At 39.2% G+C, this 17,559-nt stretch overlaps 1 protein-coding gene across 1 annotated transcript in view; it reads left to right on the top strand.

Moving 5' to 3' along the window:
- MICU2 (mitochondrial calcium uptake 2) overlaps nucleotides 1-17,559 on the top strand; it is a 142,295-nt gene that overhangs the window by 88,174 nt on the left and 36,562 nt on the right. The window contains exons 3-4 of the mRNA XM_057368528.1: nucleotides 14,163-14,194; nucleotides 14,306-14,381. Of these exons, the coding sequence (XP_057224511.1) occupies nucleotides 14,163-14,194; nucleotides 14,306-14,381 (108 nt within the window). The remainder of the gene's footprint in view (nucleotides 1-14,162; nucleotides 14,195-14,305; nucleotides 14,382-17,559) is intronic.

The raw sequence follows: 17,559 nt of genomic DNA, 5'->3' as shown, positions 1-17,559 counted from the left end.
GCAGAAAAARAGAGTTCTGGCAAAGAAGGTCCTCTTAGGAGGTCGTGTACAGTCAAAGRCTTGATGCCCCAGGTAAGGTACACTTTTGCTCAGGAAAAGGAAAAAATCGTTCATTTTTTCAGTCCATAATTGCTCTTGGAGGAGAAATTAATTTTGTCAGAGAAGCTGAGATTGGCAGGAAGGAGACAACACAAGGATAATTGGAAGTGGTGGACACGGAAGCCCAGTATACTGAAGGCTGTTGCAAGTTAAATGARGCATTAGTGGGAATTTTGATGTAAAGTGTACTTCTGTATTTGGATTTGCCTTCTTCATTATATTTACTGAATAAATATTTCTGTTCTGTTTCTGTCTTGGCCTATTACAATGTTTCCTCTGGTGCTTAATAGGATCAGAATCCTTCAGAAAATCTGACTGTAAAATAAATGCCAGGGTAAAGCCAAATGTGTTTCTGAGATTGGCTTCATCAGATTATTTGAGTTCAGGGGGAGAAAAGTTTTTTTTCTGAGGAAATAAGACAATTCTAGAAAAGAACAACTTTTTTTTTAACTCTTGATCTTCTTTGCAAATTTTTTTCTCTTTCTGCCAGATTTATCATTTGAAGAGTTTGAAGTCAAAGGGTCAAGTGATGGCATATCTTTTCTTCTCTTGTTCAGTCTGSAAAGTTCATTCTTTAGTGTAGAGGAGGTGCTCTATTTGGTGCACAAGACTTTTTTCTACTATGGAGGGCTGGTGGACATCATGTCAATAATTATTGACCATACTATTAGCAGTATTATTCTTTTTCTAAGCTGCAAATTGACTAAGCTGTTTTGACCATTGCAATAAGGTATGATTAAAACGTGTTTTTAAGCTCTTCTGTGATTTCTCTTTACTTCAGTTCTGTCCAGTCTTAGAGGAGTTCTCAGGCTTTTCATGATCCTGCTCCTCTTCCCATTTTGACTTTGTCTGCCGAATAAAGGCARTGTTTCAAATTAGTTTTTTGTAACTGTCTTCATTCTGCAGTTCTGAGAAACTAACAAAATCTAGGTCTCTACATTAAGCTTTTTGCATGGCAAAAATAGGTTAAACTCTCATAGCTTAAAAAACAGGAGCATCTTGTTATCTTTTGCATACCCTTGGAGCCCCTGCTGTAGGAAAACTTTCCAAACATCTGTTAATTGCTATGTGGCAGATGTTAATGATGCATAAACAAATCAGACTCAGCAGGGCCTGTTACTGGTTTGCTTAGAGCTTCTGTATGTGCTAATAACAGAATAAGCTAATCTTAGAAGTGKAAAGAAACTCCAGGCTAATTTGAAGATAAAGGTGAGAATGACATGGACCATCAACTGAAGGAAAGCAAGTCAGCCACTGAAAGAAACTCCAATTAAACAAGAGAAGGAAGAAGGAAAGAAAAACYAGAGATTGCAATAATGCTTGAACCTGGAGAGCTATGGAAATAGTGAAGTAGGGCCGTGCAGGATCAGTAAATSCTCAAAGCAGTAGACAGGGTCTTCTGTGTTAAAATTCCTAAACATGGTTATTAGAATGTCCTTACCTTTTCACAATAGCAGTTGGAAAAAGTAATGGTGTCACTGGGGTGGCCTTCCTAAACTTTTCATGTAAGGTTGCACTTCAGAGCCTTATAAAGGAAAAGGTTCCTTCTGGAAATTCTGACATGACAGTATTAGCTTAATTCAACTCTGAACAGCAATTCCCATTATCAGTATCATCCTTGTAATTTCCAGGAATCTAAAACATCTGAAGTGTTACAATACTGCACCTATGCTAGAAGTCTCCTCGCTTAAAATAGCAATTTCATTATTTTCTTTTTTTTTCCTCTCCTTTCTTAAGCTGATTCACTAACATTAATGGGGATTAGTTGCAATTATTAAGATTCTGCTGAAAAAAAAGTGATGCATTAGGTTCTACTAGAGTAGGCATCCAATAATTCAGTTCATCCCTATAATAAAACTAATTGCAAAATGGATGTGTTTCTTTGGTGAGTGTTTATGAACCGCTTTTTATCAATGGATGATGTCTGCAGAATCTGAGAAGGTGAAGAACTGATGGCTAATATCATCAATTGCAAAACCACAAGGTTTTGGAGTAAAACTGTAAGCTAGTAGCAAGTGGATCCACAATAACCTTGTGTGCTTTCTTTTGCATATATTTGTCATACCTTTTAGAAGTTCTACTTACTAATATTCAGCGCAGATGGTAAATAATTTACTAAAGCATTTCCAAGTTTTYAGTTAAGAGAATTATTTGATCCCCTTTTGATCCTCTAATACAAAATGTATTTGTTGTTTCTTCAAAAAAAGTCTGCTGCAGAGGTGAATAGGAGTTCTAACTAGACCMGTCACCCCATGCAGTAATTGAACACCATCTAGTGGGTGTTCACTTAATCCTTTCATTCCTATGCAGAATCTATACTGGTTATATTTTACAAAGTAATTGTTCTGTAAACTCAAAAGCAATGCACTCAGACAGCTAGTCACTGTAAAATTGCATGTTCATGAATGGAGCTTTTGTTCTGGAACAGAAGCATAATAAGGTTTTGAATTTTTGGTGTTTATTGTGCTCTGGACAGCAAGACAAAATGTCCCAGGCTTTGAGCTTAAACACACAGTTCACATTAATGAAATGTGAAAATTACCAATATAGAATTGTTTCCTTTCAGTAAAATGCCCCAGTTCACTGTTAAATCCAGCACTTAGTACTCTCATTCCTCACCAAACAATCAAAAATGCTGTCTTATAGGTTGTTAGTGAGAATTGAAGCCAGGCTACAGTCTTCAACTGCATAAGAATATTGTTGCCTTTAGTGTAAGCAAGGGAGCGAAATCCTAAAACTGTGTATCAAACCTACCAACTCTTGCATGTTTTTGTTGGTGGTGTACATTACGAAAGAACATAAATGGATATATTCTTTTGGTCAGGTGATTGTATTAAATTAGAGAGATGACTTGTATTTGTAACCCTTCTAGAAACAAATGTCTGCCAGCATATGCTAAACTCAACTGGACATGGTCTTGAGCAACATGTCCTGACTGACCTTGCTTTGAGCTTTTTCCAGTTGTCATCATGAGGAAATAAGGACATTCTAGTTACTGCAATAATCTCCCTTCCAGCTTGAGCTATTCTGTGAATTAGGTTATTTCCCTTTAACCTGGTAGAGCCCTACTTCATGGGTTTKCCCACAAACTTCTAAGAAACTCCTGAGACCATCTTTCATAATTGCATAAAAGGCTCTATTTGTGCTATATTCCCTAGAATGTTACCACTGGGAAGGAAATAAGAACAATAAGATGTTGCAAAGGAYGTTTGCTCTGTGGAGAATGTAGGGCAGCCCTAAAGGCCTCAAATTCGAGACATTTGATGGATGGGCAAGGCACTAGGAGAATAAAACATGATTACCACCATCATTAAAATAGTGCAGCAAAAAAAATCAGACATCCTGCTGTTAAACTTTCCAGATTTCACAATAGGAGTACAGAAAAACATCAGCCACCTCTTTTCTTATTTTTCCTTCTAAAGGTCTGACTGGGGAGTGATGGAATATGATGAATGACAGTTTCCCAAACTGRTATTTCTAGTAAAATTCCATTATACTTTTCCAATCAGCTGTCACCTCTTTGAACATTTTTGGCAATATTTCTAAGACTTTTTACTGCATGTTGCTGTAGTGGAAATAAATCTTTTAAAAAAATACAAAACATAACAAAATAAAGCATTAATGATGGTGTAAATAATTTTGATATATGATAGGGTGAAACAGGAAAACCAGTTTAAAAAGTGAGCTACTATATAAACTAGATCTAAGTAGCTATCTATATTTATAGAACTCCTGAGAACCCGTGCAATTTATGTGAAATGTCAATGCTCCTGGTTGCTTACCCACTGCAGTAATTTAAATTGCCTAGATGGACTAATATGTCATCTAGTTACTGCTTGGAAACAAGTACTATAAATGTCCCATATCTGAAGAGAATTACAATAACCACTGCATTTTTCATGCTGATACCATTAATAAATACAATTTTTTCACCTAATATTTCCAGTTTTATTTTTAAAAATTTTAATTGCTTTAGATAATTAGACTTTTTGTTTCTGTTCCACTAGCAATATGCAAGAGGAACAGTATCTGAGGTTTGTGCTTGGATGCATAAGTTTAAGAAGCAAACAAACAAACAAAGCAGTTGAATTAATTTTACCAAGGTGGCCTGCCTAGTGGATGAAGGAAAGGCTGTGGACGTTGTCTACCTGGACTTTAGAAAAGCCTTTAACAATGTTTCCCTCAGCATTCTCCTGGAGAAGCTGGCTGCTCATGGCTTGTGTGGGTGCAATGTTCACTGGGTAGAACATTGGATGGCCAAGCACAGGGAGTGGTAGGGAATGGAGCTACATCCAGCTGGGGGCTGGTCACCAGTGGTGTTCCCAGGGCTCTGTATTTGGACCAGCCCTGATTAATCTTTATAGATGGTCTAGACAAAGGGGATCAAGTGCACTCGCAGTCAGTTTGCAGATGACCGCAGGTGGGGCAGGAGTGTTTATCTGCTGCAGGGCAGGAATGCTCTGCGGAGGGATCTGGGCAGGCTGGGTCAAAGGACCAGGGCCAATTGTATGGGGTTCAGCAGGGGACAAGTGCCAGGTCCTGCACTTGGGGCACAACAACCCCAGGCAGCTCTACAGGCTGGGGGCGGGGGCTGGGAAGGACCTGGGGGTGCTGGTCAACAGCAGCTGAACATGATCCAGTGTGTGCCCAGGTGGCCAAGAAGGCCAATGGCATCCTGGCCTGGATCAGCAATGGTGTGGCCAGCAGGACCAGGGCAGTGACCGTCCCCCTGTACTCAGCACTGGAGAGGCCACACCTCGAATCCTGTGTTCAGTTCTGCGCCCCTCAGTGCTGGAAAGACATTGAGGGGCTGGAGCATGTCCAGAGAAGGGCAGTGGAGCTGGGGAAGGGTCTGGAGCACAAATCCTGTGAGGAGCAGCTGAGGGAGCTGGGGGTGTTTGGCCTGGAGGAAAGGAGGCTCAGGGGGRACCTTGTCACTCTCTACAACAACTGAAAGCAGGGTGCAGCCAGGTRGGGGTCGGTCTCTTCTCTCAGGTAACAAGTGATAGGACAAGAGGAAATTACCTCAAATTGCACCAAGGAAGGTTTAGATTGGATACTGGGGGAAAATTCTTCAGTGATTGGGTCGTCAGACACTGGAACAGGCTGTCCAGAAAAGTAGTGAAATCACCATCGCTGAAAGGGATCAAAAGTCTTTGGGGACATGGTTTACTGGTGGACCTGGCAGTGTTGTGTTAATGGCTGGACTCAATGGTCTTAGAGGTCTTTTCCAACCTTAGTGATTCTATTGTCTTTTCAAGCCAAATCATGGAATCATAGAATCATTTGGGTTAGAGAAGATTTTTAAAATCATCAAATCCAACCATTAACCTAACCCTGTGGAGTCCACCACTAAACCATTAAACCCTTAGCATCACATCCACGTGTCTTTTAAATACCTCCAGGGATGGTGACTCCACAGCTTCTCTGGGCAGCCTGTTCTGATGCTTGATAACCCTTTCAGTACAGACATTTTTTCCATTCTGAACCTCCCCTGATGCAATTTGAGACCATTTTCCAAACTAATTCTGTGTTAATTCTATTTTTCAAAAGTGTGAACATGTATTTGTGTGCCCCTAAATTGATGAGATAATGCATGAGCTGAAGCCTGTTGGGAGCAATAGGACAAAGTGGTTGACCCACGTGGTTATTTCTGGCATTGTTATCTATAATTCTTGCATTTTGGAGTATTTCATATCAAAGAGCAATAAACCATACAGTTACTTCATGTAATTTGATGCAGTTTGAAATTATTTGCAGTTCCTGCTTAGGGGATAAATTTCATTAAAGCATAAAGGTGGAAAAGATAGTCCTCTCTGACACATCCTCTTTTTCCTTATTTCAGAGGTGGTAARGTAGCTTTATGCTAATGATAAATTCCCATACAATGCATGAATTCTTCACCTGGCACCTCAGTTATGTTTGCCAGAAAGAGAATCCAATTTGTAATAAGTAATCTTTAATATTCTTGTGCTTAGTTTTTAACTTGTTTAGGGGTTGTTTGTTTGTTTTTTTTTTAAATTTTGTAAGATGCATATGAAAAGTAACAGTTGTCATGACAGGGAAGATCTTCAGAATAGATACTGTAAAGAAAATAGCTGGATGAAACAATAGGAGTGGTTGCTATAGTGGTAATGGTGACTTTGTATTGAGCACATAAGCTTAAATCAAGTTTTGCACAGTGATATAAGAATCTGTTTCTGGCTTCGTTAAGATGTTGACCTTTTCTTCCTTCATTTTGATTGTGGGATGATTTGCACACATTTTCATTCTGAATCCAAATTAATATCTGCTTACAATTAAGATGCAGTTTGCCGAGGCTGTGCCCGCAGTCAGATTTTTAACTGTGTCACTCGTTGTTCTTACCCTACTTCATTTGCTCCCCACTTTATTTGTTCTTCTGTAATAATCTTCTCTAGCCATAAAGTAGATTGCAGAACCCTTAGGCCAGGGATTGTGACTTCTAACACTGCCTAGGAGAGGAACAGGATTAAACCTCTAGTGCTAGGAGGCTGTCATAATAGTTTATCTTCATCTGATGTAAGTATCCTAAGCCAGCATATGCTCTGATGCTGTAATATTTAAAAAACTAGTTTTTATTAGCAGAAGATGATGACTTAAAGAGAGTAATGCTACACAAATTTTAACTTCTTTATAACTTCTTTATTTCAGAGTAGGATCAAACTCTTGATCAAATTTGAGTCTTCTTGGAGGCATAGTCTGGCTTATGCTGTTCTCTTTTCTAGATAAAACTGACTACAATCTCAAACCTAATAACAGGAATTTTGGGGGGTTGAGGCTCTGGTTGCCGGCACCCCATAGAAAGGTCCGTGGCTTTGTGCAGAGTCAGGAAATGCCATCTATCCCAAAAGTCTGAACTGCATAGTGTTCTCTGTAAGTTGCAGGAATTGTTCTCTACCCTTCTGGTCTCAGAAACATGTATTATGGATACAGGTCCTTCCAGGTACTCTGTTGTCCTTTATAAGGACATTGTCTTTATTACTGGAATACTTTATAAGGGTATGTCTTTATTACTGGAATTTTGCAGCCATTCTATTTTTTGAACTGTAATAACCTTTGTCCTTGTATCTGATTAAGTTCTTATTAAAACAGAGAATACACGCCCTTAGCACTGCTAACAGCGGGCTGATCAATAGAAGGTTGGAAAAAGCAGATTACAGATGTAACAAATAGAAAAAACAGGCACTGTGAGTTATCTGGTTACATGCTGAGGGACTCACCTGCTCAGTTTACATACATAAAAGCTGAATGTCGGGTCAGAAGAAGTAATTGTAGCATTTCTTTGAAAGTWAAAGGAAGGAAACAGGTAAGTCCAAGACCTGGATTGGACACTTGTCTCAACCTGGAATAAATTGTTTATTCCTGTGTCTGTTTCTCTCCCTTGAGTGTAAAGGGAGCCTGGGATCATTAGTCAGGATGAGGTTGATAGACAGAGATAGTACTTTTTATTAGACCAGTTGCTCTAAGTTGGAAAAATTAGACMAGCTTTTGGGCACATGCTCTCTTCTTCATATCTGAAATAGGAACTGCAGATTTCAAAGTTAATTATAAACCTTTTTCTGTGTATGTCCTCACACCATCATAGTTACAGYAAAGCACCATAGAGATTACCAAAGCACTAACTCAGATTTAGGCACCTAATTTTTAGACATCTAAATGAAGCGAGAGGAGCCAAGCWTGAGGTGCTTATTTGGGAGTTTGAGGACTTGCATTTCACATGACACTTTTTTTTTGTTTCTGGATGCTCCCTCCAGTACTGAGCTCTGCCTGCCCAGAGGACTGGTAGTCTCTCCTGCTGGGGAAATGCTCAGCTGCAGTTGTTCTCTCTGCTTGGCTTCTTGCTACTTGTGTGTTTCACATGATGTCTTAGCTGCACCCCATGCTCCCTTTTCAGGGCTGCCCTTACAGGCCTGTCAGACTGCTCTGGTTGTTTGGGAGAAGGAACTCTCTATATGCTGCACATTCTTGCAGTACGAGTCTTGCGGTAAGCTTGGAAGTTTGAACATATTCTCAGCTTTTCCTTATCTGCAGTTTGGCTATGTTGTTAGAACGAGAGCAGATCGGGGAGGATGACACTTTCCCTGGATAACATCTAAGGAGTTGTTCCCCAGATCTCCCTGCCATTCCCATTGACCCCTGCTGAAGTTCCAGTGAGGACTGAGCTGTTTGCAAGCACTGCAGTGGGCATCACAGCATCTGGCTTTTACCCTGGTGCTTTTAGTTATTTTGGTACTCCTTGTGACTCTGTGCCATGGTCTCTTTAAGGGCTTTTGAAAACTTGCTTATCTTAATTCTTTTGTCTCTTTCAGTTTCCTAAAAGACTGTATCATCCTTTGATGTTTCCTTCCTGCATCAGCATCCCACCCTTTTTACCCCGGGCTGCCTGAGTCACTGAGAAACCTCCTGGTATTGACTTGCTCTGATGCAGCTGCTCTTCTGAAATGGAGATTTGCCAGAGCTGGCCCCGTCCCAGCGCTCTGTATTTCTCGTTTCCTCAGAGGAGCATTTGCTTTAAATAAAGAAGGACAGATGCAAAGCTTGTTTTGTAAAGCATAGCAGAAGCTTCTATTATTGCAAATTGCCTTTTCCTCTGGGCATACTTGAATTTTAATTCAGGTGGTTCAATTCACTAATTCATGTGATTGAAATTACTTTTGTCAATTATCTTTCAATGGAGCAATGCAGTAGTTCAGTAAAAGCTTTCTAGCTGAAGCAGATTCTTAGTTCATTTAAATTGCATGCTCATTTATTATTCAGATATTGGTTTGCCAGGAGTTAGCATAGCAATCTGACCTCTTGGTTTGTCATGCTTTCAAAAAGACTTAAATCTTTTTGCTATCTTTAATTTATCCCCAGTATCACCAGAATTTCAAAAAGAGGCCATAAAGAACTAATTACTAGCTTGAATTTTTGTCCTTTATTGGTTACATTAGCAGTAAGTACTTTGTAAATGCACAGAAGAGCTTTAAAGAATGAGAACAAAAATAAGGTGGGTAAATAAGGGACACTTTGTTAATATAACATACTTGTCCATGTCATTAAAATTATCTAAGAGAGCTGAGAATTAAATACAAGCTATTGAATTTCAAAGATCTTCTATTTCAGGCTAATTTAAACARAAATTATAATAGCATTTCCCCAAGGAAATCAACATACACAATTCTTATCTAACCCAGCTCACTGGGGCAGGATTCTCAGAGTTCAGCTTGCATGAAAGCTGGCAGACAGTTATAAGGAAGAAATAGAAATTCTTGTTCCTCTAGCAGGCAAGTSTGCAGGGTGGGCTCTGCTCTAAGGGCCACAGCATGAGCTGCATTCAGTGGGTGTGTTTTTTAAAATGCCCTGATACTCAGATTAGGACTGTGCTGAGATCCCATCCATTCTAAAAGGTTCGTTTCACTTATCATTTTGCAGCATGAGAGTTTGTTTCAATCATTAATATACRTAATGCTATTCTCATCTGAATTTTATATGAAAAACCAAATGGTTTTATAGTACTTYAGTATGACCTTGAACTAGCCAATCTCCAGCAAAGATGGCAAAGAATGCCATTCCAAATTRAAAAGCTGGGAGGTCATTGTTTCTTTTATTTTTGCTTGTAACTATGTCTGTTTGAAATGGAGCTGAACAGAGATTCAGGTCAAACCATCTTTTAGTGACTTTACTGATAAAAGGGACAGGAGTTTGTTCTCCTAGGAAAATATACCTATTTTATACTGTTCACATTTCAAGTTCAGGCTGTGGAGAAAGATTGATTCAAAATTTTATTTAAATGTCCATATTACAAAAGTAAAGCTGTGTTGTTTTCTTGCAARTAGTCATAACTGCTTTTGCTCTGGCATTTGATTATTGTTGTTAGAATTATCGGTCTTAGTGATTTTGCTCATTCCTTGAATCTAAAMATCTTTTGTCAGATCTAAGTGATTCCTTAACTCTACATGTGTAAATGGGTGTGCAAGTTCAGCCTTGTTTAATTCAGCCCTTTCCTAACATTAATCCTAACACTGATGTCAGGTCCATTCTCCGTCTTAGTGTAAAAAAAATGATAGATGATGGAAACACTTGTATTGTAAGAAATGTAAGTGACAAAATACCCAGGTTTGCCGAGGGCAGTTTAAGACTGATGGAGCTGCTCTTGGCAGTGGTTTCTTAATTACAGTTGTCAGCTAACTTTCTTGGCTTACGACACAGAACTTATATGTTTGTAAGTAGGTTTGGTATTCATTCAGCTTAAAAAGTTAAAATGCTTTTTTGCCCATGAAAAGTGTGTCTATACCTCATTGTTTCATGAATATGYTGTAGATGGTGACAATTACATGATGGCATCTGTAAAATATGTAGAGACCCTTGAAAATACTCACTGTTCTTTAAGCCAGAATTCCGTCAAAGTCATGGCAGATCAAAACAACTTTTTTGTTTTCCTATCAAAGTAGGATTCAAACTACTACAAACAAGTTTTGTAGTGTGTAATTAATTTTCCAATTAGTAAGAATCTATTACAGTAAAAGAATAAAACTATAGAAAGTTGAATCAKGCATATCTTTTACTCATTTTAAATAGTTCCTAATAATTGTATGTATTGCCTGTATTCCTCAGAGAGAGCCTTAACTTCCRATATATTTGTAGTTATTTGTGTGGAATGACAGAATCAATATTTAATTCATCRGAAGGTAGAGGCACTTTTTTTCTTCATTGTACAAACTAAGAAAGCTTTTCAAATTTTTGCAGAGCATCTTCTGCAGAGAGAAGTTAACCTTCTCCTAATTATTGTAGACAAGGTCTTAAAAGGTCTGATTCCTTAGAGGGCTGCACATTTAATATTAATAGAGCTTTCCTTGTTGGTGTTTAAAGGCATCTCACTGTTTAGGAAGTAAATAAATGGAGAAAATAAGCACCAAAGCTAAATTAGCATTCAAGGAATATTATGAGTGCTACAATGAAAGTMGCTAATGTTTCCAAGTGAAAACAAAGATTTGGGTCTACACAGATGATTTTATATGGTGAGAGTACCAATAAAATGTAACTGGATTTAATTCTTAGGAAACATTCAAAGAGTTATTGGAGGAAACTCATTSTACAGTCTAAATTATTATATTATTATAAGATTGTATTCTAATGCCTTACATAAATCCCAATATGAAAGATAATTCTACTGTCCCAAGTGTCAGGGTGGTTTTTCCAAAAGATTTGTACCCTCCAGTACACATGCTTACTGACATCTGCCCATGTGAGAAGAGCACCATTAAAAGACTCCACCATTTATTAGTACTTTGCTGTATTTACTGCTTTGAAAAGTAGAAATCTCTTTGTTTCTCTCTTGATCTATCCCTTTCCCTCCTGTCTTTTTTCCTGTCTTATTGTAGCAGCTACCTCTCATCCAGTTGCTGCAGGGACCGATTCTGAACCACCKGGTGCTGTCTCTCACCACATCTTGGGGTGATGTGACTCTTCTCTCCCTCTTCTGCTGCTCAGCAAAAGCTTCTTTTCCTCCACCAATTCTTTCTCCCATGCAAGGGTAGCATGAGCATCTCTGTATCATTGTTACTGTCTTTTCACCTCTGAAAGAGGTCAGTCAAAATATCAGCATCTTAAACATTCTCTGTAGGGTGACAGTGGCTGGCGGCTGCCTCAGCCATTTCTGTAAGCTCTAGGCAGTTGCAGTTGTGACTGCTGGCTGGTGAAAAGAGAGTCCATATGTCTACAACAGACTTCCTTTCCCTTTCCTAATTTTTATCATGATACAGTWATTCTCAGTGAGGATATGTTGTTCCTCAAAACTACTTAGCTGAAGAGTTTCTGTGTTACTGTGCTGAATGCAACACAGAAAAACACAGACTTCACCTAGTGTAGAGCCTGAAACTTGACCAACTACTGTCTCAGCTGTAGTTCCCAGTGCTTTTTCCTTACCTTGTACCTTTGCTGTTCCAGCTCACAGAGTTCAGCTTGTCTCCCTTCATCTTCCTCCTGGATGCTGGCAAAAGGCTGCTCCCCAATACACTGCTGCAGTAGCAGGTGCCGTTCCAGATGTGATGTTCCTGGGATCACCAGGAGAATGGAATGAATGGAGCTTCTCTTAACCRAATAAGGGTGTATGGCTGGCTTCAGAGCAGACAGAAAGCAAAAGGAGCTTTTACAGTGACAAACATTGCAGGGTGACTTTTTTCAGATACCACTTATCACAGGCCTGCAGCCTGACTCATTCCCTTCTGTAAAGCTGGTCACTAGGTGGCTCTGCCTGGGACAAAAGAGCAGCTGAAGTTTACTTTCCCATTGAAATGTGCTACACAGAATCAGTGATGTTTCAAAGCTGAGATCTAAATCAATTTGCTGAATAGCCATTCATGAAAATGCTCTGCAGCAGGGAATGGTGTTAGATGTAACTGTGGTGTTACATCGCACTGCTCAGAACTCAGCCTTACTGCGTGTACCTATTGTTTCTTCTTCTCCCAATCTGTTATTAGTCTGACTTCTTTTGTCTCAAATGAGGCAAAATAGATGATTTCATACATTGTTTGACTCAGAAGGTATCTACCTATGGAGCTTTATATATGTGTGTGTATATGGGTGTAAATGTGTGTATAGGCATTGCACAAAAACGTATTCATCCACAGTAACAGGTGGTACTGGCAACACCTGTTCCTGGGGTCACTCAACACTCCAGTATTAAAACCCTAATTTTAGTTGCTTATAACTTTTGTCAAACTTAAACATTTGTGTTGAAATGTTATGTGCCAGGTGTCTGCCTTAGGCTAATTTGAGGGAGGGGGTGTGGGGAGAGGAATTTTTCAGCAAAACTGTTACTGCTAGTTCAGGGGGCAGAGGCCAGGGCACTGGCTTGCCTGTGCTGAAAAATGAGCTATTGCTGGTTGAGAAGTTCCAAGCCAAAAGTTGCCAGTGGAGACCCCCTGTAGCTGGGCATGCCATTTACCAACATTATGGAAATTCGCTGGTTTACTGAGAATACATCTCTGTCTGGCTGAATTATGGGCCTGTGAAAATGCTTGGTAGATGTTTGTTAACAGCTGCCCATCAGGCTGCCTCCGTCATGGCCATTTCCAGATAGTGGTGCTGCACTGGTGACCCTTGGGATGCAAAATGCCAGTGAAGCAGCAAAGCAGCCTTGGAGCCTGAGCATGGAGCAGAGCAGGCTGCTGCACGCAGGGATGCCAATCCACAGAGCAAATCCAAGTGGCTCAGCTTGTGCTTACTYAGTGTGAATAAATAGGAGAGAATGGCTGGCTGGAATCCAAAGGAAATGGCGAAGGAAGAGTGATGGGCTGAGAGTTGTAAGAGTGAAGGACAACAGGGTTTTGTGTGAGGAGAAGTGCTGAGGAGATAAACTGAGAAGGGATGGAGCACAGCTCCTATGAGTCCATGACCACAGGGTTCCTAACCATCTGGAATGTTCCATTGATGRTACATTGCAGCTCCTCAAACATGTGATTTATGCAGGAGCACAACCTCTACTGCAGCCAGTAGTTCCCCCATTCAAGTATAGATTTGAATCTGCTAAAAAATACTGAAGAGTTTGCATGATTTTCATCCAATTCTCTTTCATAAAGCAGAGTTGTTCAACTTACATCTGCTTAATAGAAACATAATTTTCATTCATCTTTTCTTTYTTATATTTCTTAGCTTTCACGTACTCAACCTGCACTTCAAGGATTATCATGTGCGCATGATAATCGCTTTATAAATACTACACTTGTTTCTTACTGTCTAGTCTTCTTGCTTTGGAATCTGTACAACATTTGTAGCTCACAGTATGCAAAGTCAGACTAGTCAGACAGAGTTGGTCATCAATATCAAAGTGGGCTGTGGTTTCATCTAGACTGACAGAACATTCGAACAGACTGCTCATATTGTTTTTAAATCTTGYTCTTTCATGATCATTATGGGAATTAGAAACAAACTGTCTGTTGCGAAATGTTCTGTTTCACATTATTTAGCATTTTCCCATAAAAATCTGAAGAAATGCCACAGAACCTGATCAAAGTTTAAAGTCAGTTTGTTGTTGAATGATGATTTTTTTTTTATTATAGGCAAAGCCTCAGCCAAGAAACTGACAAAAAAGGTAAGCAAAATGTTCCTTTCCTTCTTCAAAAGAACTTGCATTCTTTCTGTTACTGAAGTGATTAAGTCTCTTTCAAACTGACTTTATATTTTCTTGTTTGTGTATTTAAAGGAGGTAGATGCTGCATTGTTGTACGTTGCCAAAGCTAAACCAGGACCGACTTTTTTTAGAGACCTTGGTGATAAAGGTAATGGGCACTTCTGTTACTGAAAAATACATCTTGCTTTTTATGTCATTGTATGGTATGAATTGAATGTATTCTTAAAGATGTTTTCATGGATTTTACCTCATCCCCATCTAGCCAGTAGCGACCTCTTTGACAAATCTCTCAGTTATGCAAGAGAGGGTAAAGAAGCTGGGAATTGAAATCCTTCTGAGGTGCAGGGAGGACCATGAAAGAAACTGCAAAGCCTACTTAGAAGAGAAAGGGGCTAAAGAGATGATTTGAACACAAAACGGACCTCTAAGATGTTTTGTTAATAACCTGTCCCTATATAACTTAAATGCTTGGAAACTAAGAATAAAAATAAAATTTGTACCTAATTATATTTAGTGGTATCCCTGATTCCAAGAGCAGTTGAACTCATTTCTCCCTCTTCAGGAGCTCTGTGACCCTTCACAGTGTTGATGTGCTTTGTTTTCTTTTCACCCAACATTTCCACTTTATAGTGGACTACATAAAGAGAAAACTAAGAGCTGAGATGTTGTTRGTGTAACAACAGGGAATTAAAGAACACCAAATAAACATCTCATTAACATAAATTAATTGAAGAGMGAAAACAAACAAGAGGATCAAGAAAACCAAATAGATGAGCAATTAACCATTTCACAGTAACAAAGACCAAAATTCCCAAACTAATGAGAAAGACTGACAGTGCCTATTCACATACTTTCTGTATCATACAGTTCAGCCTGAATCCCTTATCCCATGGACTTTTCTGGAAAATAAAGCTGCTGTTGCACTGCTGCAGTTCCTTGGCAGGCATGAGTCATGCTGTCTCCATGCACAGCAGATACTCAGATAGWGCTGGCAGCTTGTGCCAAGAGAGCAGCACTCGATCTCAGCCTGCAGCATTTCACTTACCCTTTGGCCTCACAGCCTCTGCTGCCTGCAGTTTATTTCTTTTGTCTTTGTGCAGACTTGCAGGGGTCTCCAGCTGGGTCCTTGCCTTGCTTGTCAGTCCACTCCTGGAAGCCCCAGTGTACCCCAGAAGCCCTGAAACATCTCTGARCAAGTTAACAATTCTTTGGTATCCTAGGGAAGGCTGGATTTTGTACTAAACAGTCATTCCCTGTCTGTCCAAAGCACTAATCATCACATGCTTTCCCAGGATTGGGTTTAAAGTATTCCCAGTCTCAAATCCTTGGATATTCTCTCTCTATGCCTGCTTTTTTAGAGCCTTTCTTTTTTTAGTGGTGGTCACTGCAAATACCCAGATCATGCTGCCGCGGAAAACCAGGAATCAACCAAGAGAAACTGCAAACAGCAAATCAGTGCAGCCTCCTCTTAATGCACCTCTCTGAGCGGAGTGCTTGGCAGAAGGTGGGCTCAGTGATACACTCAGCCTGGCGTCTTCTGCGTTCTGGCAATGATTTCTCCTTGCCTAGCACTGTGTGTCCAAATACTCTGTCCTTCARAGGTCAGGTAGGGGTTTGAGATGATGCAGGAACATTCAGTGCAGTTATCCATATGTCCCCACAATACTCAGAGTTTTGACAATTTTTGGTCGTGATGCCTGTTTGGTGACTTCAATGCTTTTGCTTTGAGATGCATTATTATCACAGTTTAAAAATGAAAATATTTATACTTTTACAAGTACCAGAACAATTAATCTACCCCTGTCCAACTGTTTAGCTGAGGTTATTTTAAMTAGCTTCAAATGGTTATTTAAATGTCAAAGAGAGGTAAATCTGCCATCAGTCCAGTTTGTAAAACGTAATGCTAGGGGATTCTGCCTTCTAGTGGGCAGTTTTAAAATTTGTATCATATTTTGTAGGTATACTTATGATTTATTCAGCAATAAGAGTATTGTACTGTCAGCATTTTCCAGTAAGTTTGAGAACAGATATTTCTGGGGAGGGTTAGGGAAGGTTCCTGTAGCTTTAGAAAATGACACTATTTTGCTTGTTGCAAACTGCACATTCTTGGCTGCACGTATGCTGAGTCATTCAACAGTGTGTGAGGCTTTTATCTTTTAAATTTTGCTTGGATATGAATTTAATTTTCAGTGGGTTGTTTTATTTTGAGATTTTTAGGTTGCTGCATTACGTCTTTTAATTTGAGTAYCTTTGTAATGATTACTGCAGAATAACAGGAGATTATCAAAATATTTAATTTACCTCATGGATGAAGTAAATTGGCCACTCACTCACATAGTAAAAGGACAATAAAATTAAAATAAGTGTTTTTAATGAAAATTAGTCCACAAATTAAAAAATCTTATGACAAATTATTTTAGTACCATCAGTCTTCCAGAAAATATCAGGCAGGCTGTGAATTTTCTTTAAAGCATTGAGTCAGGTTTTAAAGCACAATCCAGAATATTTTTACAYGTATTTATTATATTTACCTTTTTACCAATTTCACTGTAGCGACTTTTCAATCAGATTACAGTAAGATGATAAAAACAGTCTGTGTCTCACTCCTGCCATTTCTTGCAAGGCTTCTCTTTCCAGCCCTCTTCAATTCAAGTGCTTCTCCCTTGAGCAAATCAGCAGGGTTTTGTCTTTAAACTGAGCTTTTCTTCACATCCTTCCATCTCCATAAAAATTTTGCTGATTCTTTTCAAAATTTTATTAGATGTAATGATGCCTGTTTAGCTATAAAGCTAAAACTCTCCAGGAGCTCCGTATTTTGTATCTCARTTATTACAACTTTATTTTTTCTCAGATTTTAACACCCGTAATCTGCCCTGTTAATATCCTTTCAAAAGCTTTGACAAACACGTTTTTCTTTCACCACTTCTTTGAGTGCTTCATCTCTTATTTTGTATCCCAACCCTGCGCTCTCCTTATTCTGTTTTACCTAGCATAAGCTACTTGTCTTCAGCTTCCARGCCTTCCTTAGACTACCCCTGTGCTGAGCATCTCAAGCTAGCCAAGAGACAGGCTCCCACTTCTCCTTGGCCAGTGATGCTGTCCTTCATTGCTTGGTGGTTACATTTTCAGTCAGGGGTCTTTGTGCTGACCCCACTGCAGTCCTTGACTAAGAGGTATTTTCTGTATAGACCTGAAAAGTCTCCTCCTTGTCTTCCTTTATATTCTTGCCTTAAACATTCTTTTGCTGTGTCACACACAAAACAAAATCAGGAATCTTGATCACTACTTACCACACTATTTGCTTGAATTCTTTTCACCACCTATTT

Source organism: Malurus melanocephalus, unplaced genomic scaffold, assembly GCF_030028575.1.
Source record: "Malurus melanocephalus ecotype Western Australia unplaced genomic scaffold, MMel_1.1 scaffold_93, whole genome shotgun sequence".
NCBI classification, from domain to species: Eukaryota; Metazoa; Chordata; class Aves; order Passeriformes; family Maluridae; genus Malurus; species Malurus melanocephalus.
The sequence above is the reverse complement of the archived record's forward strand: the minus strand, read 5'-3'. Positions and strand labels throughout refer to the sequence as shown.